Consider the following 26,904-nt stretch of genomic DNA (forward strand, 5'->3'; position numbering starts at 1 on the left):
TTATTTTACAGCCAGTGCCGGGAAGGAGGAGAGCATGAGGGCTGCTAGAACAATGCTGAGGAGGACCCCGACCCAGACCCCGGGGAGGATCTGAAAACAGGTGAACGCAGAAGGAGGAGCGAGGGGGGGTGGGAAAGACAGACGGAAGGAAAGCGGACGAGGGAAAAGCCTGGAGCTCCTTGGGAGTGGATCCCGGCTGCAGAGGGCTACGCCATGGCTACGAATTTTAACGACATCGTCAAACAGGGCTACGTGAAAATGAAGAGCAGGAAATTAGGGGTAAGTGGGGAGGTGGTCGCGGGGATTGTGATGCATGATTCGTTACCGTTAGCTTTGAAGGTCCTCCCCCCAACCCCGCTTTTGAAACACCAGGGCAGCTGCAAAATGCAGAACGCCCTCCCCCACCCCCCCATCCCTCTTTTGTGTTGAGAGCATCCTCGCTCGAGATCCTGTCTCTGGGTTATGCCCAAGCATCCTTCCCGACCGCGGCTGGCTCTGAGCACCCAGGACTCCTGTGCCGTGCGTAGGGGGCTGTACGCGGCTGCGCTGGCCGCTGTCACTGGTCATTCTGGGGACGGGTAAAGTTGCAGCTGTGGCATTTCCACGGAAAAGTCGGGGAGGAGGGAGGGGGATTGTCCTTTGAATTCAGCTGCAGCAATCTCCCTCCGAGAGACAAACTCTGCTGAATTGGGATCAGCCCAGGAGACAAGCTGTGCGTAGATAATTTTTTTGAGAAAAGCATCTGACCGCATGGGTAATTGATAGGCTAAGGGGAGAGAGGAGAGAAGATGGGTTTGCACTTGTTGCTTTCTGTGTAATTCAGTGGGAATCTGGCACTGTGGTTTGTGCTCGTGCTGTCCGGACAGGGCAGGCTGCGGCCCGGTGCGGGCAGGGGCAGATTTAAAGCCACGAGGCAGGCCTAGCGGCCAAATCCAGCTAGATCCTTACACCCTGTCGCCCCGGGCCCCTTCCATGCCGCTGGCTGTATTTGCGCATGACGTGAGCACTGGCTAGGGAATAGTTAAATCTCCCGTTGGGTCCCTCGCCTGTGCATCACCGGGGAGGTGGGTTGTGCAGCCGGAGGAGTGGGTGGGTGGAAGTCGGGGGGGAGGCGTACATGGTGCTGTACCCCTCTGTAGGGGGATGGGAGCGGGGGCTGGGATGTGTTAGCAGGTCACTGATTTGGGGCCCAAAGCTGGCCGTGCTCCGCTCCCATAGATTGCAATGGGGCCTGGAGGCGATTTCCAAGGATTCGGTCCTTAGTGAGAGAACTGGGGTCGTTGGTCAGGGACTTTGGGCCCCTCTGCTTACGGGAGTAACAGCGGCGGGCAGAGGCTGCCCGAGGGAGGAGCGGGGGTGGCAGGGGCAGCTGCTGGTAGAGGAGGTTCAAGTTCTTGCTCCACCCTGCCCCTCCCCCAAAGAGCAGTTCATTTTTTCACCTGCCAGCCTGTCACGCGAGATGCAGGTGATCCCACGTGACCGGGGCTCCCAAGCTGGTTGGCTTGACCCATATTTTAAGCAGAGTTGGTGGAGAGCCGGTGTGCTTCGCATTTCAATGGAGAGGGCTCTGTACTAGGATCCGTTCTTAAAGGGGCCAAACTGCAATTGCTGAGACAAAGAAACCCCCAGCCTGGCGCGGAAGCGATGCGTGGAGCTGTGGGGCGGCGCACGGGCCTTTCCTCCCCGGCAAGAGGAGGTCAAACCCTGGTTCGTGGCAGGGGCCAATGGGAGATCTCAGTCTGGATGTGAAATAAACCATCACACGGGTTATTTGGCCATGAGTGGCATCTCTGCTTGGGATGGAGTCGGGTCTGGGGCAGCATGCGGGGGCAGGGCAGGATGGACAGACTCTGGTATGGGGGACCAGGGTTGCAATAGCATGGGGCGGGGGGCTGTGGGTCAGGATTGAGGGGCATCAGCAGAGCTGGGTGTTTGGGGCCAAGCACTGGAATGGAAAGGGGAGTGGTGGGTTGGGATTTCGGGGCACTGGCAGGGCTGGAATAGCAGGGCACCCACATCTCCACTCTGGTGGGTGGCAGCTGGGCCTGGCTGAGCTGTTTGAGGGCAGGGGGTGCCCAGCGCCTGGGCTCGGGCCAGCTCCATCAGCACTAAATCACCCCCAGATAATGTCACCCAGCCAACCTGCCTGCAGCTGCCGTCTGTGCACATTCTTCATCCCGGCCCCAGCTGCCCTGGGTCCCGCACATGGGGCACGGGGGCTGTGGGGAGCCTGTCAAGCCTTCTGATGTTCCCCAAGCCTCCACACTGCAGCAAACCCTGGGCCCAGCCATCGGGTGCAGGTTGTTACCCCATCTGTGCTCGTGGCCCCATGCACGATCCGGAGCTCCAGCCCTCCAGCGGGACTGCCTGGGGGTCTTGGCTGGCAGGCAGCAGCCTGTGTCCACAGGAAAGGAGCAGCTTCTGCACCCTGCCGTACGGGGTGAGAGAGGAGTTTAACCTCCCCACGCGCCCTGGCATTTACTGCTGACAAGGCGGCTGGTTGCAACATGGCCTGTGGCAAACCCTCTAAGTCTCCTAGGCCAGTCGCTCACTAAGGACTTGGGGCCGATTTGAACTGGCGACCTAATGGTGAAAGGCCTTGTTTGTCGTCCCCAGGGCCCTGCGCCAGCCGGGTCTCCGCCGTGCCCTGCTGACCATTTCTGGGGCCTTGCACCGAGTGGGTGCAGCCCTCTGCCAAGCTACCAGGCCCGAGCCGCCCGGGTGCATGTGGCAGATCTGTGCCTGTACTGGGCGTGGTAAAGTGAGAGAAAAGAGCACACAGCCCAGGTCGGGCTGGGAGGCAGCTCCAGGGGTCGAACCCAGGAATCTGCGGGTTATGGCCCAGTTCACTGTCCGCTTTGAGTATCCGGGGAAGCTGCTCTGGCAGGAATGGATGCTGGACTGCTCACGTGGCCGGCCGAGAATCTACCCCGAACTGCCGGGCCTCCCTCGGGCGTGGCTTAGTGCTTTTGTAGCGCCATTCCCCTGCCCTTCGCCGACATCAGGGATTCGGCCTCGCCTCTGAGATGGGTGTCTCTAGCCCCCTTGTGCAGCTGGGGAGGTGGAGCCCCAGAACTGGGGGGAGGGGGACAGGCCAACATTTTCCCAAAGCGGCTGCTTGAGGCATCCGGGTGGGTCCGAAACCCGTGGCCGCTCCTGGAGCTTTCCCTGCACGCTTGGGCTCTGACAGGGGCCTTGTGTACGCCAGGGGCTGTCGGCAATTCTCTCCCCACTGCTCCAGCGTTTGGTGCAGCTTCAGGGGAGGGAGCCGGGGGGCAGCCGAGATGGCGAGACCCAGCTGCGAGGACGCCATGCGTCTGAGCAGGGAGGCCAAGCGCGGCTAACGTTGCCCCCGCCTCTGGAGCTGCGCTGCTGGATGGAGGGAGAGCATCTGACTGTCTTCCAGGCCGGTGCAGCCTCAGCCTCCTTCCCGTCGTTCCTGCTCCTGGTGCCCCGTCCCTGTGTGCCAGGCTCCACTCGCCTCATTCCAAGCCCTCCTTTAAGGGGCACGGCGAGCGTCGGCCAAGTCCTGCCACCGGCATCGGGCGCTGGAGAGAGCGCGGTTCTGAGGGGTAGGCCCGGGGCCAGCCTGGGAGAGGGGGGAGTGTCCCCCAGGCCTGTGCGGCTGGCCATGCGTGTGGCAGGGATACGTCCCCTGCCCTTGCACTGCCCCTCGTGCTAGGGCTGTTTGGCGCGAGTGCTGCCCTCTGCGGGACTGGGCCCAGCCTGGGTGGGGGTGCTGATGGGCAGAGCCGAGCGTCTGCGGCGCTCTCTTAACGCCTGGTGCCTCCTCCTCCTAAGGACACAATGCGGCCCTGGGCCTGCATTACCCGCTGGCTCTCCTGGTGGGCATTATCTGTCCCGTTACATTGTGAGCTCCTCAGGGCAGGGGCTGTCTCTCTTGTGGGGTCGTGCACAGTGCATAGCCCATTAACGACACTGTGATGTTTTGGGGTTCAACCCAGACCAGCGGGGGGTTCTGTCCTCACCTGCCCTGCAGTTCTGGGGGCCTCTAGTGCTCTGCTGCTCTGGCTCACAGCCCGGATCCCGGCTGCCAGCATGTGGGTCACAGCCTGGCTTCCACTGCCCGGTTACTGTTTGCAGAGTGACTCCAACACCCTGCCCCTGGCCCTAGACTTACCCCAGTCCGCCTGCTTGGGTCATGTCCAGCCCTCTCCTGGGACACTCACAGACGTTGGTAAGTTCGTTGCGTCTTTGCAGAGTCAATACACTGCAGTTCGTTAATGTAACTGGGCTTTGACATACACCCTCAGTCCAATCCCAGCGCTGGGTTGGTTTGGATCAAAAGTAAAACAAGTTTATTTAATCCAACAGAGAGAGGATTAAGTGATGCCAAGTATAAGGAATAAAGGTAGATGGGGGTTACAAGCAAACAGAAGTCTAGCCTAATCTTGGCAATGAATTGATCTTTGACTATTAGCGGTAAATATGCCCAATGGCCTATAATGGGATGTTAGATGGGGTGGGATCTGAGTTACTACAGAGAATTCTTTCCTGGGTGTCTGGCTGGTGAGTCTTGCCCACCTGCTCAGGGTTCAGCTGATGGCCATATTTGGGTTCGGGAAGGAATTTTCCTCCAGGGCAGATTGGCAGAGGCCCTGGGGGTTTTTTTGCCTTCCTCTGCAGCGTGGGGCACGGGTCACTTGCTGGAGGATTCTCTGCAGCTTGAAGTCTTTAAACCATGAGTTGAGGACTTCAATAGCTCAGACATAGGTCAGGGGTTTGTTACAGGAGTGGTGGGTGAGATTCTGTGGCCTGCATTGTGCAGGAGGTCAGACTAGATGATTATAATGGTCCCTTCTGACCTTAAAGTCTATGATTCTAAGTGAAAATACACTTCTAAGACACAACGTAGTTTCAGAAAGAGACCATCTTTGGTGAGCAGGTTTCTCACCTACACTCAGCTCCCCGAGACATCAGCCTCTTTGGGCAAAAGAGCCAACGCTCTGTGATTTCAAGAGCTCTGGCCCGTGGAATCCCCCAAGTGATGGATGCCCCCTTTGTCTTTTTGTGCCCCTTATATCACCCCAAAGTTCATTCTTCAGCCTTCCTGCTGCTCTTCTTTTCTTGTGGACATCCCATCCTCCTGCTGATTCGTATGCAAAGGGACTTCCATTGTTTTGATTCCACACTGCTTAATTGACATTGGAGACAGGTAGACAGCGGCCTCCCCTCCTGTCTGGGAGAGAACCTGTTTCTCCTTTTGTTTGGTCGCAGACTTTAAAGCACAGTGTGTCAGTGAGCATCCAGAAATCCTCCTACAGTGTCAGTGCATTTTACAATGATGTTAATCAGCTGTGTGGCACAGGCTTGTATAAAAGACCTCACTCCATACACTGCTGTAACACAGTAACATAGTGCACAATGAATTGCTTCTCATTTGAGGTTCATAGCCCCTGTCTTTATAGCTGAGGCTGTCTCCCCTCCTCGCCAGGCTGATGGCTTTCTTCACCTTTTATGTAAATGCACCTTCCTTGTCTCTGGTCACATGTTGCCTACTTTACATCAGAGACACTTTCAAGCAGGTGGAACATGTCCCCTTGTCTGCAACAGGCGTGGTGGGGGCCAAATACATTTTACGGACATCTTTGCAGCATGTATCTCTAAAGGCCTTTGTGGGTTTACCCTACGGACGTCGTGCGAGAATATTAATGATCAGTGAGTTATTAGTTTTCCAACGATCTATGACATGCCGCCCTTGGGGTATATATCACGACCGCAGCGTGTTAGGTGTTGCCCGGCCTGACAAGAGTTGCTGACGCAAAGTAGCCAACCACCAATGGGCCTCTGTCACAGGCACCTGCAGGGCCTTTGTCTTCCGAGTTCTGCCCCTTTAAATTCCTCCGTGCGCTGACTGGGAGGCAGCCGTGGCGTGACGCGCACACTGTGCTCTCTCCTGTGGAGCCTTCATTTTAGTTTGCTCCTGATGGTTTATTTTTCTGCCTGTTGGATATGGCAGGACAATGCGGTTGACTCCAGCCAGGGCCAGGGAAAATGACCAGCACGGGACATGTGGGATCCAGTTCCTTGCTCTGTCACCGAATCGGGGCCTTGGTTCCCCGTCTGTAAAATGGGCACATTGATTGGTGTCTGTGAAGCGCTCAGCTACGGCCGGGCTGGGGCCAGCGGTGTCCAGACCTAGACTAGCAGCCCACTCCCAGAAGCCTCTGGTATCGCTGTCTTCTCTGGAGCCTCAACGTGAGTGGGCTGTAGCCCATTGCTGACACTGAGCCAGGCCCATCTGCTGCTTAGGGGGGACCACCTGAAAGGAGCTTCTGTTCCTGTCAGGGGTTGGTACTTCTCCAGTTCCCCGGGTGCTGCAGACATCCCCCAGACAGAGGCGTGTGAGGGACACACCCACCTTGGAGGCAAGAAACAATCAGGCCTGGATCCTGTAAGCCGGAGCTTTGTGTGCAGAGGGCTGCGGGACTGGGAGGGCTGGGGGAGCGGGAAGTGCTCGTTCCCTGGACCAGCCCCCTCTGCAAATTGGCTATCGGCGCCTCACTGGCCGTGCGCGTCACGGGCTCTGAAATCTGCATCAGGGGCTAATTCTCCCAGACAGCTCAGTAAAGATGTTTTCTTAGAAGCAGCCGGAGATTCGCCGGAGGCGGACCGGGCTGGGAGGAAGTGCTATGTGCCAAATAGCCGCTGTGCTCCCAGGGGGCTTGTTATATGTCTGCAAAGCTACAGCACTCTGGCTCCCTGCATCTGAGCTGTCCAGAAACCTGGTCATTTCGCACAGGGGTTTCACCCTTCAAATGCAGGGGTTGCTCACCATGCTCCCTCCCACACAGGGTGCAGAGCAAGTCTAGTTATATGAAATCAAACTCATGAGGAGATGTGGTCACCACAGTCTGGCCTGGGGCACTGCTGGGAGGAAGCTCACTGCAGTCTGGCCTGGCTCTCACTGGGCACTGCTGGGGGGAAGCTCGCCGCAGTCTGGCCTGGCTCTGGCTGGGCACTGCGGTGGCGGGGAAGCTCGCCGCAGTCTGGCCTGGCTCTGGCTGGGCACTGTGTGGGGGGGAAGCTCGCCGCAGTCTGGCCTGGCTCCGGCTGGGCACTGTGGTGGGGGGGAAGCTCGCCGCAGTCTGGCCTGGCTCCGGCTGGGCTCTGCTGGGGGCAGGAAGCTCGCCGCAGTCTGGACTGGCTCCGGCTGGGCACTGCGGTGGGGGGGAAGCTCGCCGCAGTCTGGACTGGCTCTGGCTGGGCACTGCGGTGGGGGGGAAGCTCGCCGCAGTCTGGACTGGCTCCGGCTGGGCACTGCGGTGGGGGGGAAGCTCGCCGCAGTCTGGACTGGCTCCGGCTGGGCACTGCGGTGGGGGGGAAGCTCGCCGCGGTCTGGACTGGCTCCGGCTGGGCACTGCGGTGGGGGAAGCTCGCCGCGGTCTGGCCTGGCTTTGGCCCAGCAGCGGTGCTGAGAGCAGGCAATGGGGCCAGTGTGCAATCTCTGGGATTAGAGGCAATAGCTCAGTGAGCGGACAGACAGACCTCCTGGCTCAGCAGCAGACATCAATGGCAGTAGAGCAGAGAAGGGCCAGTTCTGAGCGGAGAGCGAACTGGTTAATTTCATGCTAATTACAGAGAACAAAGAAGGGGGGCGGGCAGGAAAGGGAAGGTGAATAGCTGGGAGGGATGTGATGCGGAGGGCTGTCAGGGAGAGGAGAAGGCGGGGGGCGGGGTGGGAAGGGGGCAGCTCCCCCCAGAATAAAACTGCCTGGAAGGAGGGAGTGGGGGTCGAACTGCTGCAGGGAAAGGACCGGGGTGGGGGGCTTCTGGGGCCTGAGGGGTAAAGCAGCGAAGGGCCTGTGCGTGGCAGAGGGGGCAGGTGTGTGCGAGTGCCCAGGGGAATACGCCAGTCAGGCAGACATGGCCGCTGCTCCGGCTGCCACTAATTAAGTGAGATTGCGCTGCAATTAACGCTGGCAGAGTGACCGGAGGGGCCTTGAGCACCCCAGGGAAGCGGGGGTGGGGGTGGGGGGAGCAGGAGAAGCTGTAAAACCCAGCCGGCCTCTGCTGTCCCCAGATCCAGGTTTCGCCTCGAGGCGAATCGTGGGACTCTGCAGGGATCGGGCAGATGCTGGTGCAGGCGGGGAGGTACCTGCTGCCCGTTTATTCTTCCCCCATCCCCCCGAGAGAGGAGCCAGACCACGATAGCCCGTCAGTCACCCCCGGTCCCTGGCATCTGGACTAACTGGATTCCTGTTGTAGCCAGGCCCTTCTCTAGCACCTCCTGCCCAGAGTGCTCGACAGACACTAATGAGTTAAATCCCCCCTCCCCGCCAAGTGCTGTTATCTCCCAGGGAAACTGAGGCACGGGCGGGTCAGAGCAGGGCCCACGGCTTGGGCGTTGCTGATTCCTTGGTCCCAGGCTGAGATCGCTGATCACCCCACAACGGTGCAGGCCAGGAAGTGAAGACTTGGGACTGGAATCGCCTCGAGGTGCGCCGTGTCCGGCTGCAGCAGAAAGGTGGAGCAGGCGGCTCTGAGCTGCCGTGGCCGGTTAGAGCCCGGCTTGGCTGCTGCGCGCGGTTCTGCCCAGCGGGAAGCGGGCGAGGGTGCAGCGCGATGGGAGAACAACAATAGCGGGGCGGAGGAATGTCCGTTCCAAGCTGAGACAACAGGCGTTCGTGGGCATGGCGAGGATCTCCCTCCTCCTTGTGCGTCGTAGAGAATGTGTCATAAATCCCGCCAACCTTTGTGGCCCAGGACTCCTGGGTTCTGTTCTCGGCTCCTGGCGTGCGTCTCTGCCCCTTGCTGTGGCTCAGTTTCCCCTCTGTGAGCTGAGGCTAATGATGTCTCCTCGCTGGTGTCCCTCATGGTCGTTCCGCGCGTTGAGATCTGCTGTGGCGGGGTGGGGGTGCTGGCTGACGGCGGGGAGAGAAACCCTCACGGGTGGCAGCTGGGAACAAGGGAGCCTTGCCCGTTCCTCTCAATGGGCTGGGAAAGCCCCTTCGAAGTGCCCCTGGCGTTAACCCTTTCGCTGCTGAGCTGGTGCCGAGCCTGGCGCTCCCTGCCCCATCCTCCCGTGCCAGCCTGCTGTCAGCTTTCCGTTGGCCGGCTGCTCCGGACGTTGGCTGCGGCGCTTTGGGAGGGACCCGTGGGGCACAGCAAGGGATGAGCTTTGCCCTGTCGCCCTGTTGGAGACGGCTGGGGCACGCTACTGTGGGCTGGTTCAGTGCTGTGGTGCCGGGATTTTAAGTGGGTTTATGGTCCGGGCTAAAACACGAGCTGCGTGGGGCTTGGATGAGCTGGGTTCTATTCGGGGACCTCAGGCAAGTTGCTTTGCCTCCCCTTGCCTCAGTTTCCCCATCTGTAAAATGGGGGGCGCTGATCCTGCCTCCTTTGGGAAGTGCCGAGGGATTCCTTACTGTTGTCTTTTGGAACAGGGTGAGGAGGGACGTGTGGGAGAGCCTTCCTGGGAATTTTAAATACTTCCTCTCCTGCCTTCCCCTCCCACTTCAGCAAAAGTGTAATTTAATCCACTGCAAGGATGAAAACCATCAGCAGCTTCTGGGGGGGGAAGGGGGTCCCAGGGCTGAGCCCTTCCTGGCGGGAGGACGTGGTACTGCCCAGGGGAACCACTCCGCTGAAGGCACGGAAACCTGCCCCACCCGCAGCCCGGTTTGGTGGCTGAATTTTAACAGGGGTGTTCCCAGGCAGCTTATGGTTGAGTTGGCACCTCTGCCAGCCGCCATCAGCCTCCACTGCCAGCTCCAGGAGTCCCGGGGCCCGTGTAAACTCTGGGCTGGCCGCGGTGCAGGCCCTCTGGTTTAACGAGCCGATAAATATTTTGGAATGTCCCCCGCGTTTATACGAGCACCGTGAGCGGTGGTGGCTGCTTTGGTTTCTGTGCCATCCCTCTGCTTAAGCAGCCTCCCAGGGCTGCAGGCGTCAGGCTTTCCAGTCCCCCCGGCCCTGCAGCCTGACTGGGGGTGGTTTGCACCCGCGCGACCTGCCATGACGGCGTCAGGGGAGGGGGGTGGAGAAGTGGGCTCCTGGTCCTGTTTCCCTTCCCGTCCTGAACTGCAGTGCAGCATTGCTCTGAGCCATTGAACAGCTGCTGGGCCAGATCCTCAGCTGGTGTAAATCGAGAGTTCAGGATGTTTAAAGTGGCTCTTGAAGTGACCCTTGTGGATTTTGGGCCTGGTTCCGATTTTAAATCGGGAGTAACTGCAGAGGGGCCAGGGCAGTTACACACCATGGTGCAAATCAGGAGTAACTCCATAGGGGCCAGGGCAGTTACACACCGAGGTGTAAGTCTGGAGTAACTCCATAGGGGCCGGGGCGGTTACATGCTGGGGTGTGAGTCAGGAGTAAGTCCGTAAGGGCCGGGGCGGTTACGTGCCAGGGTGTAAGTCGGGAGTAACTACGTAAGGCCAGGGCGGTTACGTGCCGGGGTGTGAGTCGGGAGTAAGTCTGTAGGGGCCAGGCCAGTTACACACCACGGTGCAAATCAGGAGTAACTCTGTAGGGGCCAGGGCGGTTACGCGCCGGGGTGTAAGTTAGGAGTAACTCCGTAGGGGTCGGGGTGGTTATGCACAGGGGTGTAAGCTGGGTCCGGGAGAGCAGCCTCCGGCTCCTAGCTGGTAAAGGGCACTGGGCCTGGCCCGACAGACGGTGCTGTGGAGCTATAAAGTGGTGGTTCCCGGCGCACTGACGCCAGGTCCTTCCTCTGGGCGCTGTGCAGGGCGATTCCTCGCTGGCGCAGTGGTTACTTTGCAAACACTGAGTGCCATGTGCCAGCTGCTGGCTCTGCCCTTTGCAGTGCGGGGCTGGCGCTTGGCCCTCATTCTTGCTGTGCGTGTGTGTACCCTGCCGCAGCCCTGGCCTGGGACCCGCGCTCAAGAAGCCTGACCCTGTGTCTCGCTGTGTTCATCCAGAGCGCCTGGAACAGGAGCGGGCTGCTCTGCACCCACTTCCCCCAGGGCTGGCCAGGCAGCAGCCCCAGGATCGGAGCGAGGCATCGGGGGGGGGTTTCCGGTTTGTGGGTGACAGGCAGGGCCGGGAACAACAGTGTCTGCAACGCAGTGGGGGCCTGTCGCCTGCCGAGCTGTCCCCACCTTGCTCGGCCTTTCAGCTCTGGTGGGTTTGGGGTGAGATGGACCCTGGGTGTGACCCTGGGGTGCGGCTCCTGGGCTGGGCCGCGGTGCTTGGGGCACACGATGCTTTATCAGGTCAGGGCCATGCACTGGGACTGGTAAAGGGCTGCCCTGGCTGCAGGTGCAAATGGATCAATTGCCCTGAGGATTGGCAGCCCAGCACGCTCACAAGGGGCGGCAGGGAGACGAAGGGGGTGATCCAGTGGGGCTGCAGAGATGAGAGGAGGTTGCGGGAGGGGGACGCTGCGGGAGAGCGTAGGCAGGAGACTCTGCATGCGGTGTGAGCAAATGGGGAAAAAAAGGGGCGTGGGCTCACTTGGCATCCGGGATGCCAGGAGGGGGTGCGGCCGAGCAATGCCCATCCTGTCCTTACCTTGCCATTGCTTGGTGCCTCGGCATGCTGGCCTGGGAACCCCCTGGCTGGAGCTGCCTAGGCTTTGTGCTGTGGAGCGTGTGCACCACTGCCCCCTGCTGGATGGACCAGAACTGCTCCTCTGTCTCATAGGCCACGTACTGCTAACAGCTAGTGGAGATCCTCCTGGAGTTCGTTCTGCCCTCTCTTCACCCACAGCCGCTTAGCAGAACCTCGTGGGGGGCAGGAGAGTGACACGGGGCGGGTTCGAGGTTGCTGTGGCTTTGTTACACCTTGCACCACCGCCATGCCATCCTCCATCCGGGCATCAGTTGGCTGGCGCTGCCTCTGCTTTCTGTTCTGTTCCCAGCCACAACCTCCTGCCAGACCAGCCTGACAATCACCTCCTTGATCTCTCCCTAACCAAGCCGGGAGTACCATGCCATCTTGACCCTACCCAGCTGCTGCCCCAGCGCTGCCCACTCTCCCTTCCCTGGGCTGTGCCCAGCATTACCCCACCTCGTGGCCAGGCTGGGGTTTTGGGGCCTGGATCCAAACCTCTTTGAGTCCAGCTTTGGGTCAGGCCCTTGGTACAGTGTCCTCTCGCTGATGACTCTGGCAGGCTGAGCTACGAATCCTGGAGCAAGACAGATACCCCTGTTCTGTGTAGACTCAAGCGAGTAACCAAGTCCTCCCGGCTGCTGGCTTCTACAATGAGTGCCTATAGACCTGACCTATGCAGTAATTCAGCTCCAAGGGCCTTGCCGTCCAACTGCTGTGATTTCTCTTGTTTGAAAGCCTGGAGTGAGAAGAAAAAGGTTCCAGGATTCCTTGGAATGAGAAGAGAGCCAAGAAGGCAAATTGCATTACAGTGCCCAGGTGCTGCACGAACAGAACCAATAGCGGTGGTGGTGTAATGGGCCGTGCAATGAAATCCGAGGGAATCGTCTCGGAGCCGGGGTTCAGTCCGTACGTGAAATGCTAGGGGTGGGTGTGGCTTAACAATGAGCCTGCTGCCTTCCATCTTCAAGGGCTTTGCAAAAGTGGGTGGTGCTATCCCCATTTGAAAGATGGGGCAACTGAGGCCCAAAGAGCCTGAATTTTCAAAAAGTGCAGGAGGACTTGGGGCACCTTAGAGACTAACCAATTTATTTGAGCATAAGCTTCCGTGGGCTACAGCTCACTTCATCGGATGCATCCGATGTATGTAGTTCACGAAAGCTTATGCTCAAACAAATTGGTTAGTCTCTAAGGTGCCCCAAGTCCTCCTGTTCTTTTTGCGGATACAGACTAACACGGCTGCTACTCTGGAACCTGAATTTTCTAAGCTATTGAGCACCTGCTGAGATCGATGGAAGCGTCAAAGTCAGGCTCTAATAACTAGTGGAAGTTGACATAGTAAGTTAGTGACCTGAGTCGGGACTGGGACCTGGAATGGCCTGGCTCCCAGACTCCTGCTGTAACCACTCAGTCCTGCTGCCTTGAGCTGGGGAGAGATTCTCGGTGTACCAGAGTGTCAGTTGCAGGCCAAGAAGGGATAGGAAAGGAGGGGGCTGGTGTTAGAGCTTAAGAGATCGCCTCTGGGTTGGGGTTGAGGGGCTTCCTGTCTTTCTGCATGAACGCTGTATGACAGTGGGCCGGCGGCTCTGATCTTTCCTGAGAAGGTGTTTCACGGCGGCTCCCAAATGGGGTGAAAGGGGGCCATGTGCTTCTATTAGGGCTTATCAAATTCACGGCTGGGAAAACCACGCCACAGACCCTGAAATCTGTTCTCCCCGGTGAAATCTGGCTCGTGTAGGGGAGGGGCAGGGCTGGGGGCTCTTTACTGTGCGCAGCGTTCCAGATACTAGTCCCAGCTGGGCTGGGGAGGGACAGGACTTCCTCTTCCCCTGCAGGGGCCACTCCTGGGGCTGGGTCAGTCCCATCTCTGGCAACCTCCCCCGGCTGCAAGGAGCTCCACCGCTGCTGGCTGAGAGCCCAGTTCTGAAGGCAGCACAGAAGTGGGGGTGGTACTACCATTCCCCCTACAATAGCCTTGTGACCCCCCCTTGGCCCTTCTTTGGGTTGGGACCCCCACAGTTACAACACCGTGACATTTCAGATTTAAGTATCTGAAACCGTGAACTATACAATTTTTAAAATCCTCTGACCGTGAAATTGACCAAAATGGACTATGAATTTGGTAAGGCCCTAGCTACTGTCTACAGCAGCATTTCTCAAACTGGGGTCCGCAAACCCCTGGGGTCTGCAGGCTCCCTGATCAACTCCTCCCCCTCCTTCCCTCAACCCCTCCCCCCCAGCGCCTCCTGAATGCGAAAAGTGGGGCGGCGCAGTGGGGCTAAGGCAGGTTTCCTACCTGCCTTGGCTCCGCGCTGCTCCCGGAAGTAGCCAGCACATCCCTGTGGCCTCTAGGGGGCAATCAGGGGTCTCCACGCACTGCCCCCACCCCAAGCGCCGACTCCGCAGCTCCCATTGGCTGGGAACTGCAGCCAATGGGAGCTGCAGGGGCAGTGCCTGCGAGCTGGAGCAGCATGTGGAGACCCCCCCCCCCCCCCCGCCTAGGAGCTGCTGCCAGAAGGATGTGCCAGTTACTTTTGGAAGCTGCCTGAAGTAAGCGCCACCCGGCCGGAGCTTGAACCCCTCACCCCCTCCCGCACCCCTGCCCCAGCCCCGAGCCCGCACCCAAACTCCCTTCCAGAGCCCGCACCTCTCACCCCCTTCTGCACCCAAAGACCCTGCCCTGGCCTAGTGAAAGTGAGGGTGGGGGAGAGCGAGGGACGGAGGGAGGGGGGATGGAGTGAGTGGGGGGCAGGGCCTCAGGGAAGGGGTGGGGCCTCAGGAAAGCAGGTGGGGCAAGGGCTGAGCGGAGGACCTTGGGGGTCCCTGAAAAATTGTAAATCAAAATCGGGGTCCTGGGGTTGCTAAAGTTTGAGACCTGCCAGTCTACAGTAGGTGATTTCCATAGCCAGCATGTGGGGCAGACTCTCCTTTCAAGGGAGCTCACCCCCTGTCGAGCGAACCTATCTGCAGGGGACTCTCTGAGCGGGGGAACCTGTTGCTAAAGTCCAGCCTAGATCGTCATCCAGTCGAGGCTCAACCTGCTGGTTTGTCTGTCTGTCTTTGTCTGTAACGCGGTCACTTTCGAACGCTCCATCTGCCCAGCTCCAGAGCTGCGGGGCACGTTCTGGGCGTTAGCGGCGATGTTGGTGAAAGTGAGCAACCGGGAGAAGGCGGATTTCCACGGGCGTGAGCGGGAGGAGCGTCAGGCCCACAGAGCGCCGGTTTGACGCGGCAGGGAGGGAAACCTCTCTGGCGCCCCCTGCTGCTGCCTGCACCTATCACAGGCCGTGGCTGTCATACTGGGCGTACAGCTCGGCCTGCGAAAGCAACCGAGTGCGTGACCCTCTCCTGGCCTTCCCACTTTTTACCGACCATAAGGGTGAGTGATGGGAGGTAGGGGCAGAGAGGAGTGAGCAGGGGGCGGGGTCTTGGGGAGAAGGGGTGGTGCGAGGGCGGGGCCTCAGGGAGAAGGGGTGGGGCCATGGTTCGGGCACTGTTGGTTCCCCCACTTGGAGGGACCTTCTGCTGCTCCTGCCTTGGTCCATCCCCAAATCTCTGCAGGGCTGTTCCCTGCAGTCTAGGGTCCAGTCTGCATCACACAGGCTGCTGTAAAGTGGTGTCTGGTCCTTTCTCGTTGGAGTGATTGATCCATCCGACTGTCTTGTCTAGGGGCCCAGTCCCTGCCGTTTCTGAGCCCAGTGTACTTGTTCAGATTCACACAGACGTGGCCATAACGCGCACAGCTCTTCGGCTCTCCTTGGCCTCGAAGAAGCTGGACTGATCTGTGGTAGGGAGCAAACGGGGGATTCACTGCAAGAGGTTTTCCCTGGATTTTGCTATAAATGAGGTTTGGTCATTGCTCAAGTTTAAGGCTTAACCATAACCCGATGCTGCCCCATCTTCGGGGATGTAGCCGTTCCCCAGGCAGGGAGGTGCTGAGTGTCGCGTACTTTGTTCCATGTTGGATGCCGTGAGTGGGCTGGTGGTGACAGAAACCCCAGTCAGGGGGCGTTTGATCGCTGGGTAAAATGCTCCCCCGCGAGATGTCCCTGTGCAATTGCAGGGGTGCTCGGTGCATGCTGCAGCCTCTGTGTTGGTGTCTCTCCGGCAGATCTATCGGAGATGCTGGCTGGTGTTCAGGAAATCCTCCAGTAAAGGGCCCCAGCGGCTCGAGAAGTATCCGGACGAGAAGTCAGTGTACCTGCGTGGATGCCCAAAGGTTGGAGAGAGTCTGCTTATCTGCTGCCCCTTTGCTCTGACGCAGCTGAATAAATCACTGAGGCAGAGCTCCCACCCCCAGCCAGCGCTCCTACCCCATTCCCCACAGCGACTCCTGCTGGGTGGGACCGGAACAGCTGGGCGCTCCCCCATAGCCAGCGCTCCCTCCCCATTTGTCGTGGTGATTCTTCCGGGGCCTGGCCAAAAGTACGTTGCAGTGAAGAATTCCTTGCCCAGGGTGATTGTTGAACACTGGTATGCAGGATCCAAGTGTCATGGCCCTTTACCTGCCTGTGTCCCGATGAGCTGACAAACCTTTGCTGCTGCGCTCCTCCTTCCCCAGCTTGCGTTTTTCAAGAGAACAGTTTTCTGGCCAGATGTTTTCTTGCTGCAATTGATCTCCGTTAGCTTTGGGACTCTCCCCTTGAAATACAGGTACTCACGTGGCTTTCTATGCCCCCCCATGCTGAGAGCCCCTGCGGCTCTCCCTGGGGAAGGTAGAGGCTCCCCCTGAATACCTAGTGCCGAGCAGTGGAGAAACCAAGAGGAGCCAGGCTGAGGAGGGGAGACTTTGAGGGACCCCCATTACTCGGTGCAGAAAAGGGAGGGGGTGCAGAATGCAGATGGCGGCCGCTCAGGAACAAAGGTCTCCCTCTGCAGGTCACGGAGATCAGCAACGTGAAGTGCATCACACGGTTGCCGAAAGAGACCAAGAGGCAGGCCGTGGCCATCATCTTCGCCGACGAATCGGCCAGGACTTTCACCTGCGACTCAGGTAGGAGGACGTCTGTCGGTTTCAGCTTGGAGCTGGCAAGGTCGCGAGCTGCCGGGCTGGGGAAAGGCCAGGGGAAGCATGCTTAGAGATTGGGATTGGCAGCCAGAATGCCTGGGTTCTACTCCCAGCTCTGCCTCTGATCCCCTCTGAAACCATGGACAGGTCACTCCATCTCACTTCACCCTTTCAGAAGGGTGTGGAGCCCTTTGGAGAATGTGGCCCACAGTCCCTGTCGCCCTGTCTGTGCAGCGTGGCCCCTTTGACTGCCAGGGCAATGTGGTCTAGAATTGCCGCTTTCACTGATGAACACAACGTTCCCAGTCCTTGTGGTTGCTTAGTCAGCTTTAAAATGTGCCTGACTGGCTGGTTTCAGAGTGGCAGCCGTGTTAGCCTGTATCAGCAAAAAGAACGAGGAGGACTTGTGGCACTTTAGAGACTAACAAATTTATTTGGGCATAAGCTTTCGTGGGCTAAACCCACTTCATCAGATGCATGCAGTGGAAAATACAGTAGGAAGATATATATTTTTTCAGGTTCTCTGATATATATCTCATCTTCCTACTGTATTTTCCACTGCATGCATCCGATGAAGTGGGCTTTAGCCCATGAAAGCTTATGCCCAAATAAATTTGTTAGTCTCTAAGGTGCCACAAGTCCTCCTCGTTCTTTCTCCTGACTGGCTGGCGTCTGCCTGAGTCTGCAGAGAGCCTGAACTCGCCGCTGGCTGGGTGCAATCTCCTCACCTCCTCTTTGGGGCTCAAAGTCACCTCCACAGGCTAAAGATGACCATTTAAATAGCTACGTTGTTAACTGGTCATTTTTTGCAACAATACCCTCTAATACGTTTACCCCACAGACCTAATCCGCACCCACACCTTTCTGGGGGCCCAACCGTCCCTAGCCAGCTGCCGAAACCGCCTGCTTCCCCTGGGCGATTTCTCTAACGCCGCTAATCCAAAATCTGGTGCACAGTGAAAACATGGGGGCAACATAAGGACAGAATCGGAGCTCAGCAGAAATAACCCAGGGGCGACCGTGCTGATTGCAGGATTAATTCTCCTTCGTTAATTAACGCCCTTCCTTCTGAATGCCAGGGAAGCTGGCTCAGGAGTTCCAGGCTGCCACACAATCTAGGAAGCTGCCTGCAGGACTGAGAGCCAGCCCGCTGGGGTGCATGAGGGGGCTTGAGGGAGATCAGCCCGCCCCTCGTCTGGGGACTGTGGAGGTTCATTAGTCAATGTGGGTGAAGCGCTTTGAGATCCTGGCCTGGCCTGGCCGGGGGAAGGAGGGAGAGCTCCTTCGGGGGCATTGTGCCTTCTCTGGCTTACAGCTCCACCGCGGCTGCTGGGAGCCTCTTCGCTCCCCCAGGCAAGGCAGGGTTGGGCCTGGGCCTGGGCCGGAGCCGGTTGGGACACTCCCAGGTGCTGGCGACGGGGTAGGTGGTGCTCTTCCCTCTGACTCAGTGCTGAGCCGACGCCCTGGCACGGGAGGTCACGCTGTTCCCGGTAAGAGTGACTGTGACTGAAGTCCGTGAGCCCCGCGAGGGCAGCTCCTCTCCCCTCTGGGCGTTGCGACCTGGCCCCTGCGGTGGTGGCCCCTGCCAAATCCCAGTGGGGCGGCGACCCCAGGCGCTAGGTGGCAACGCCAATCAAATGTGGCCCTCCAGCTCCATCTCCGGAGGGGGCCGAGAGGTGCTGTGTGCCCAGGTCACAACGTTCACAGCAGGGAGCTGGCGCCCCCCACAGGACAGGAGCTGCTGCTGCGGAGTTAGCGTGGGGTGGGATCGCTCTCCAGCCCTCCCCTTCCCCTCCCCCCAGCCCCTTGCTCCCCCCCTTTCTGTGACATGGGCTTGTTTCCTGGACCTCTGCCATGACATTGATTGAAATTGTCCGTGAAAAAATTGTAGCCTTCGCCATGGGGCACTGTGTTGGGAATAAGGTGTAAAGCCCCCGGTGCTGAGCACTTGTCGTTATTGGAGATTGCACGAGGAGGGGTCACCGTCAAATTTAACTCTGGGGTCGCCATCAAATTCAAACCGGAGTAGTTTCTGCCAACCCAAAATCTCCCCTGGATTTTCACTGGAGAGGGGTTTTCCACTACCCTGGCTAAAAACTGCTCTGTAGTACGGCTGGTGCGGAATGTCTGCTGTGTTCCACCCCAGAGGTGGCTGCATTTCACTGGCGGGTGAGTGATCTCTTTACCATATGGACTGGGCCACAATCCGGACTCCCTCACTTAACTATTAGCCCTTCCTGTGGCAAAATGCCCACTGGGCACCAAGTGCCCGTGAGGACAAAGGAAGAGTCTCCTAAGCATGGACTCCGGGAATTGGCCCATCCTGCGGCACTTGGGATCTTTTGTGATGAATGGGGCTAGAGCATGGGGCTCAACGGTGCTGGTTTGAGCCCTGGGTTGGGTTGGGGGTGCTCCAGGGTGAACAGATTTGATAATAGGTGGCCCATTGATCTAGCAGACAAAGGTATAACAAGACCCGATGGGGTGGAAGTTAACTAGACAAATTCAGACGTAAAGTGCCGCATTTTAACAAGGAGGATAATTAATAGCTCACCAGGGGTCGTCAAGATTGGCTGGTTTTCTAACAGATGCTCTAGATCAACCAGGAATTAATTCAGGGAAGTCCAGGGGTCCTGGTTATACAGACCAGACTGGATGATCACATGGGCCTTACAAGCTGGGAAGTCCCAGCGGTGCATTTCTGCAGCCGCCATGTGGCTCCAGCCAGCAGGACACAGGCTGCAAGGTGTGACCGTAGCCCAGGGAAACGGGAGCACAGCGCACGTCTTTTGTTCGGGCAGGGGGATCCTGTGTAATGTGGCGTTCCCCAGCTGGCTTGTGCTGGGGGAGCCGAGGGATGCGGTGGGGGCAGGGGCTGACGGGCGGCTCTTGGCTCCCCACAGAGCTGGAGGCCGAGGAGTGGTACAAGACCCTGTCCATCGAGTGCCTAGGAGCACGTCTCAACGACATCAGCCTGGGGGAGCCCGACCTCCTGGCTCCCGGGGTGCAGTGTGAGCAGACAGGTGAGAGTGCTGGCAGTGCCCGGCACGCTGCCCCGGGGGAACAGGAGGCAGCCGGGATGGGGAACACCCGGAGAGGGCTGGGCTCCCCTTTCCTTTGGGAGTACCAGGGGGCATTGGGAGGGCACTTGGGTTTGTCCCACTTCGGGGGTGGGGGTTGCATGTGGCGGGTCCACACTGGGATGGGGGGGCCTGAGCACGTCCCCCCTTGGGGATGGGATGTGGGGCCTGAGCGCGTCTCCCCTTGAGAGGGTGGGGGTGTAGGGATGGTGCTTTCCTTGGTTTCAGCTGCCCATCTCCCACCGCAGATCGGTTCAACGTGTTCCTGCTGCCCTGCCCGAACCTGGACGTGTACGGGGAGTGTAAACTGCAGATCACCCACGAAAATATCTACCTCTGGGACATGCACAACCCCCGGGTCAAGCTCATCTCCTGGCCCCTATGCTCGCTGCGCCGCTATGGGCGTGATGCCACCAGGTTCACCTTCGAGGCCGGCCGGTAGGACACTCCCCTCTCCTTCAGCACGCTGCGCCGGGGCCATGCGGTCTGACTGCGGATGGGGGGAGCGGGGAGCGAGCTCTGACAGGCCAGGATCCTAAGCCCCTGGAGACCTCCCTAGAGACACGCTGGGTGAATATGAGCAATAATTGTGCTTGTGGAAGTGAGGGAGGGTGAGAGTCGGGCACTGGGCTAGGATTCCCTCTCACTGCTCTGCCGATGCACCTCGGTTCCAGCCGTGGGCCTCTCCGGAACGGGAAGGAGAATGAATCCCGCAGGGTGGTTTTTGCATTAGGGACTAGTGACAAGAACGCTGGTCAATTCCAGCTTGTGGCAGGATTTGAACCAGGGTCTCTGGACGTCTAAGCGCAGTTGCCTGACCACCCACGTTCCTCCCCCTTGAAGATTTGTGCCAACTTTGTTTGCAAAATGACTTGCCTCAGCCAGGCCTGACTATATTAGGGACTCCAGATAATTACCTGCTAGAGAGGAAAGAAACATGAGCTTTCCTTTCATACTCGACCTTCCCATCCGCTGACTCACCACATGGTTTTTACAGAGAGAGAAAAACCCTCGTCCTCTCCAGTCTGCCCTGCCCTGGAGCCTTTGAACTGGCACCTGCAAGAAAAAAGCTGCTTATTTCTTTGGCAGCAGAATCTGGCAGTGATTCTTCGGGGAACATCCCATCCGCTTTGTGAATAAGACCGCGCTATTCCAGGGCACCTCGCTTAGTCCCCTAGCATGGGTGGATCCCAATTCCTTGGAACTGAGAGGGAACGGATTATTAATTTGGAGACTTACACCAGTACCCATCAGCTGTGGTATCGCGTCAGCCCAGAGCACACAGGGGGCTGACGGCTGAATGGAGTTTTGTGGGCCAGTTGGTAAAATTGGCTTCAATGTTATACCAGGACTAGTTTAAAAAGGGGGTCACCAGATCAGGATTTCTCTGGGCTTTAGGGATCAGAGGTACCTGGGGAACGAGAATCTCGCTAAGGGGCTGTGACTATGGGGAGGGCCAACCTGAGAAGCCATAAAGCAGAGGTCCCCAAACTGTGGGGTGTGTCCTCCTAGGGGGGTGCAGAGGAATGTTAAGGGGGGCACAGCTGGGGTCTGGGCCAGCCCCCACGGGAGGTGGGGAGGGAGCGCCACCCAGCTCTGCTCCTGACCCCAGCCCCGCACCTAGGGTCCCACTCCCCGCCGTGGCTGCAGACTCCAGCCTTGGCCCCTTTACCCTTGTTCGCATCCTGCCCTGTAGGAGCCACATCCCTGCTCCAGGGGAAGGGGGGAGGGACAGATGGATGCGGACAGGAGTAAGAGGGGGTGTGAGGTAAAAAGTTTGGGGACCACTGCCATAGAGGGACCTGATTTTCAGAAAATGCTGATCCTCGCATCTCTGTAAAACAGGTCCCTTTAAGGTGTCGCAAACTGGGAACCCCAAATCACTAGCTACCGTTGGAAATGTAGGCTTGGCTTCCACTAGTGCTAGGCATCTACTTCCCCAGCTGAACAAGAGCTGGAAGGCTGACACCCTCTGGAAATCAGACCCACCGTGTTTCTAGCCGGACATGCCGAATCAGTACCTGATCTGGCTTAGGATGGGGAAGCTGGTCTTGTGCATTCAAAGCCTGCTTCTGCTAGACTCAAGCTGCCCATCTTGAGGAGCAATGGGGGGAACTGACCGATGGAAACTTGGCTTTGATGTTCCCACACTGTGGTGCCTCTCGCATCCCTCCTTGATGCGCTCCCGGTTTCATGTTCTGGGTGAGAGAGGAGTAAATACCAGGATCTGACTCTCAGCACCCCACCTGGTAACTTTTGTCCAATGTGAAACGCCAAAAGCAACCTCGCCAGTCCAAGGAGATGGCTTAGTATGGAGTAGTCAGTAATTATGGGCACTGCTATTCCCAGGTGACGGGTGCCATAAAAATACTCTTGACAACTGAGCATTTTAGTAGCTTTTTATTAGAGCCAGAAAAAAAAACAGCAAAAAGGGGGAGAAAAAATCCTGCAAAAATTTTAAAATAATTTCGACCACTTCCCGTTTTCGTGTATTTTTACCAAAGTTGAACTGAAATCTGTTTGGCGATTTATTTATTTGTAAAGGTGCGGAAGGACTTCATTCCCTGTTGAATTACTGGCGTCTAGTTTTCTCACTGGAAGCAGGGAGCCTATTGGTTCTTGCATGTCCTGTTGGTGTAGGAGGCGGAGGGATATCTGTTGCTGGCTGAGAGTGCCGTAAAAGGCTGCCCCACGGAAACTCGTTTCAGATGCTGTAGAAAACCGGCTCCTTTGGGTCCACAGAGCGAAACCAGTGTTGCTCCCGTAGGCTAAGGCCTACACTATAACCCCGTGCCAGGACATAGCCACGTCATTTTGTTAAACCAACCCGAGTCGGTGTTGCTTTTGGCGGAGTTCCCTTCAGCGAAACTGCTGCAGCAGCCTAAATAACATTTGCAGGGGGGCGAGTGGGGGTGAGGGGCCGGAGGCGTGTGCGAGTGAATGCACAGGATGTGCAAGCTGGGGGCATGTGTGCATAGCATGCACGTGTGTGAGGTGTAGGAGTAGTGTGTGTGTAGGGGGAGCGTGTGAGAGGCGGCCAGCGTGCATGGGGTGTGCCTTCTCTTCGTCAGTGTGTGCAGGGGGGTAGCATGCACAGCCTGTCTGTGTGCCGTGGGAGAACACCATCCTCCGGGTGACGCTGTACATTGATATCCTCTCGCTCAGCAGGATGTGTGACGCAGGGGAAGGGCTCTACACCTTCCAGACCCAGGAGGGAGAGCAGATTTACCAGCGGGTGCACAGCGCCACCCTGGCTATCGCAGAACAGCACAAGAGGGTCCTGCTGGAGATGGAGAAGAACGTCAGGGTGAGTACCTGGGCCTGGGGCCCCTTAGTGAACCGGCTCCCCGAGCACAGCAGCGTATGGGGGAGGAAATCCGGGCATGGGATGGGGAGTCGTGTTAGCAGAGCCCGTTGTTCAGTGAAAATATACAGCTTTGTAGCCTTTATAACACGGATGGCTTGGTATCACAGTGGTATCTCAGCCCACAGTGACCTTTGCCAAGGGTTCGAGCTCCCGAATGACAATCGTGTCAGAATTAGCCGGGTGAGACTCACTCTTGGGAAGATCACTAGAATTGGAGACGCTTGGCACACACAAGGAAGGGTGACCCCCAAGTAATATGCTGACAAGTTAGCAAGGATTTTATTAAGCAGATGTACAAAGCCACAAACACTGAAACGCACCCAGGGAGGAGAGAGAAACCCTAAGCTAGCCAGCATTCATGATTGCATACTCTCCTCCGCACGGAAACACCGATATGGGTGAGATGAACAGGCAGGTGGCCATCTCGTTCGGTGTTTCTGGACGGGCTTCTCTGCCCACTTAGATTAGGCAACACCTGTTATCCTGAGTTTCTTGTATGCCTACTACACTCCTGCATATGCAGGAGTTTCACCCCCTTTTCCTTATTTGCACTTCCACGCCCCATGAATTTTAGGATGCTCCATTTCTCATAGGCTACCCACTTAGTTCCCCTTCTTCTCATTAACATCTATGTCAGTGAGTTACCATAGCAACTTGAGGTTATTACTGTACAGAATTCCCTGAAATGTTGCTCTCCGGCTTTTTGCCGTATCACCTGGTACACTGTGGCATGTTTTCCAGAACATCTCGTCCTGTAATCTTACACTTTCCAGCATTCTCCCTGGCTCAGCTCGTTCTGTCAGCCTGTTTCAGGCCTGAGGCTTCTATGGCCAAGCCACCTCTCTTACAGACCTAAGGCGGTCCTGCAAGGCCTACAAGCTTTATCTTATATACTTAATACACACACTCATCAGTCCTACATCCCTGTCGTGTGGTCCTACTTACTCTTTACCCCTTAAACCTATAACTTCAAATCTAATCTAGCACCCATACATTAGTTAGTCGATCATGTGACTAGCTACATATTCAGTGCACAAAGCTTGGACAATAAAGAAGGTGAAGGGTCCCCCGTAACATTACCTTACCTTGTGCGTGCTATGTAGATCAGTGGTTTTCAAACTTTTTGTTCTGGTGATCCAGCTGAAGAAAATTGTTGATTCCCACGACCCAACGGAGCTGCGGATGAGGGGTTTGGAGTGTGGGAGGCGCCTCTGGGCTGGGGCAGAGGGTTGGGGTGCAGGGGTGAGGGCTGCAGGGTGGGGCTGGGAATGAAGGGTTCAGGGTGTGGGAGGGAGCTCTGGGCTGGGGCAGGGAGTTTGGGTGCAGGAGGGGTGCAGGCTCTGGGGATGAGGGCTTTGGGGTGCAGGAGGGGGCTCTGAGTTGGGAGGGCTCAGGGCTGGGGCAGATGCTTGGGGTGCAGGAGGGGCTCTGGGCTGGGGGTGCAGGCTCTGGGGTGGGGCCAGGGATGAGGGGCTTGGCTGCAGGAAGGGGCTCCGCGTTTGGGGGGGGCTCAGGGCTGGGGATTGGGGCACGGGCTTACCTTGGTCAGCTCGTGGTCTGCGGTGCAGCGGGGGTACTAAGGCAGACTTCCTGCCTGTCCTGGCACTGCACCCCAGAAGCGGCCAACAGCAGGTCTGGCTCCTAGGTGGAGTTGCGTGGCTCTCGCCAGTGTTCAAGGTGGGGGCAGCCCGTGGAGCCCCGTGGTCCCCCCACTTAGGAGCCAGACCTGCTGCTGGCCACTTCCGAGTCACAGCGTGGTGTCAGAACAGACAGGGACTAGCCTGTCTTAGCCGGACAGCACCGCTGCCGGGGCTTTTAATGGCCCAGTCGGCGGTGCTGACCAGAGCTGCTGCGACCCACAATTTGAAAACTACTGATGTAGATCACTGCACACGATCAGTGCACCTAGAGATCACAAATACATGAGGGTGAGTATAGGCCCTGGTCCAGCAAAGCACTAAGCATGAAGTCACTGAAATGAAACCAAATGCTTAACATTTTTATTCATGTCCTGCGATGGCTCGGGACCACGGTGAGGACTGTCGTTTTCTTTTCCTGATGCGCAGTGCTTAAACGTCTTTCCAGGGCCGCTTCCCTGTCTCCTCTGTTTGGAACTACAGGGAACTCTTAGGAGCTGACTGGCTAATACCCAGCACAGCTCCACAAACCGCAGGTAAAACCCAGCCAGGGAGCAAAACCACTTCCTAGTACCAGACACGAGCAGCTCTGTCAGATACCGAAGTGACAAGCACCGCAGAAAAGCCTAGAAAGGAAAAGGAAGCTCTGTGAACAGGTTAAAAAGCACTCGCATGTTGGTTTATATTTCATTTTTCAATAAGAAAAACAGTCCATCCATTTCCCCCCCCCCCCATGAGATTGGTACAGTCCATGGGCTCATCTCCATTCACAAAAACAGGCGGCTGCTATGAAAGTCTAGCCAAAATGAGGGACCTGATTGGCTGACCGGGTTTAGCAGCTTTCATGAAGTAAAGTAGGTGATGGGCCCTACGGAATTAACCCTTGCCTTACGGGAGCCTTGCTCTGCCTTTTTAATCAGCTGCTTTTCAGTTCTCTCGCTGCTTGTTCTTGGAATAGTCTCCCCAGTCCTCTGTAAATATAGTCCATTCCTTGCTGTAACCTTCTTTGAACCTCGTTATCCATTACAGCAGACGTAACCGAGTCTCTAATTAGTCCATCTGCAAACTTCAAATTCCCATGGCTTCGTTTCGTTGTAACAGGAAGGTCAGTGGGCTGACTGCACTCCTTGTAAGGACAAGGCGCCTTTCCCAAGGGATGCTGCGTGACTTTGTCTAGCCATGTGCTCCCACTAGGCCGTGTTATAGCCCTCCAGTGCTCCTGGGCCGGCCCCATGGAGGATTTCCCCCTTTCTTTGCAATGCCACTTGTTCCCAGGAGAATCTGGGAGTGCTGCAGCTCTCATTCCAATTCTCGGCCGTGTTGCCTTCCACGCTGAGAGATCCAAGGGGCTTTGTGCGCTCCATTGTTTTGCCCAAGGTTTCTGAGCCCAAGTGACAAAGGCGACACATGGAGAAGTGGATCTTTCCTGATCCCAGTCACCCGCCACATATGGGGTTACGAAAGACGATGCCTCATCACATGACAGAGGTCAGAATCCGCTGTCTCCAGTGGCTGCTGTCAGAGGGTTCTCGGGCCTGACCGCTCATGCCGCTTTGGCCAGACAATAATTGTATTTAACTTGGTGGAGCTGAAAGCAACTGGATTGTCCTGGCTGATGTTTAAAATAGTCCCCACCACTTTCTGTCTCTCTGCTCCAGCTGCTGAACAAGGGCACAGAGCACTACTCCTATCCCTGCACGCCCACCACCATGCTGCCCCGGAGCGCCTATTGGCATCACATCACTGGCTCACAGAACATTGCCGAGTCCTCCAGCTATGCCGGTGAGTGTCTCCAGAATTCCTCCTGTGCGCCGTGGGATCATTCCATCCAGGAGCTTCTCTACCCGCCTCTACTGAAGGGGCTGGTTTGCTGCTCCATAGGCTTTGTATAGGGTTAGTGAAACTTTCTGTGCTTCCCATCCCAGCTTCTCGTCCCTGAAGCCAGTGGGCTGCTGTGCAGGAGCTCGCTGCTACGCCAGTCCCAGCCCCTTCCAGCAGGAGGTGGTGTAGAGATTCCTGCAGGAGCACTGGCTGTGGCAGCTCCCTAATAGCCCAGTCCCAGCAGGAGGCACTGAAGGACACGATTGCGGTTCCTTCACCTTTCAGTACTATGAGGACCAGGAAACAATACAAAATTCTGCTTTGTCCGCAGGTGAAGTATACTCCGGAGCCCAGGCCAGCTCGGACACAGACCTCCTGAACAGGTTCATCTTACTGAAGCCAAAGCCTGCAAAAAGCGGCAAGAGCGACAGCAAAGAGTCCAAGTCTGCTTCTCAGTGA

At 57.4% G+C, this 26,904-nt stretch overlaps 1 protein-coding gene across 1 annotated transcript; it reads left to right on the top strand.

The window, feature by feature from the left end:
* The first annotated feature begins 213 nt into the window (after positions 1–213).
* Positions 214–26,904, top strand: DOK4 (docking protein 4). Its single transcript, XM_077830937.1, has 8 exons — positions 214–279; positions 15,644–15,751; positions 16,411–16,525; positions 19,444–19,563; positions 19,869–20,058; positions 22,789–22,927; positions 26,283–26,406; positions 26,777–26,904. Exons 1-8 carry the CDS (start codon positions 214–216, stop codon positions 26,902–26,904), a joined length of 990 nt encoding a protein of 329 aa, XP_077687063.1.

This window comes from Eretmochelys imbricata, chromosome 12 (assembly GCF_965152235.1).
Source record: "Eretmochelys imbricata isolate rEreImb1 chromosome 12, rEreImb1.hap1, whole genome shotgun sequence".
Lineage (NCBI taxonomy): Eukaryota > Metazoa > Chordata > Testudines > Cheloniidae > Eretmochelys > Eretmochelys imbricata.

Coding starts and splice junctions, on each gene's coding strand:
- DOK4 (XM_077830937.1), top strand. CDS start 214: ATGGCTACGAATTTTAACGACATCGTCAAACAGGGCTACGTGAAAATG. Junction 280..15,643: donor TGAAGAGCAGGAAATTAGGG/GTAAGTGGGGAG, acceptor TCTCTCCGGCAG/ATCTATCGGAGATGCTGGCT. Junction 19,564..19,868: donor GGTGCAGTGTGAGCAGACAG/GTGAGAGTGCTG, acceptor CTCCCACCGCAG/ATCGGTTCAACGTGTTCCTG.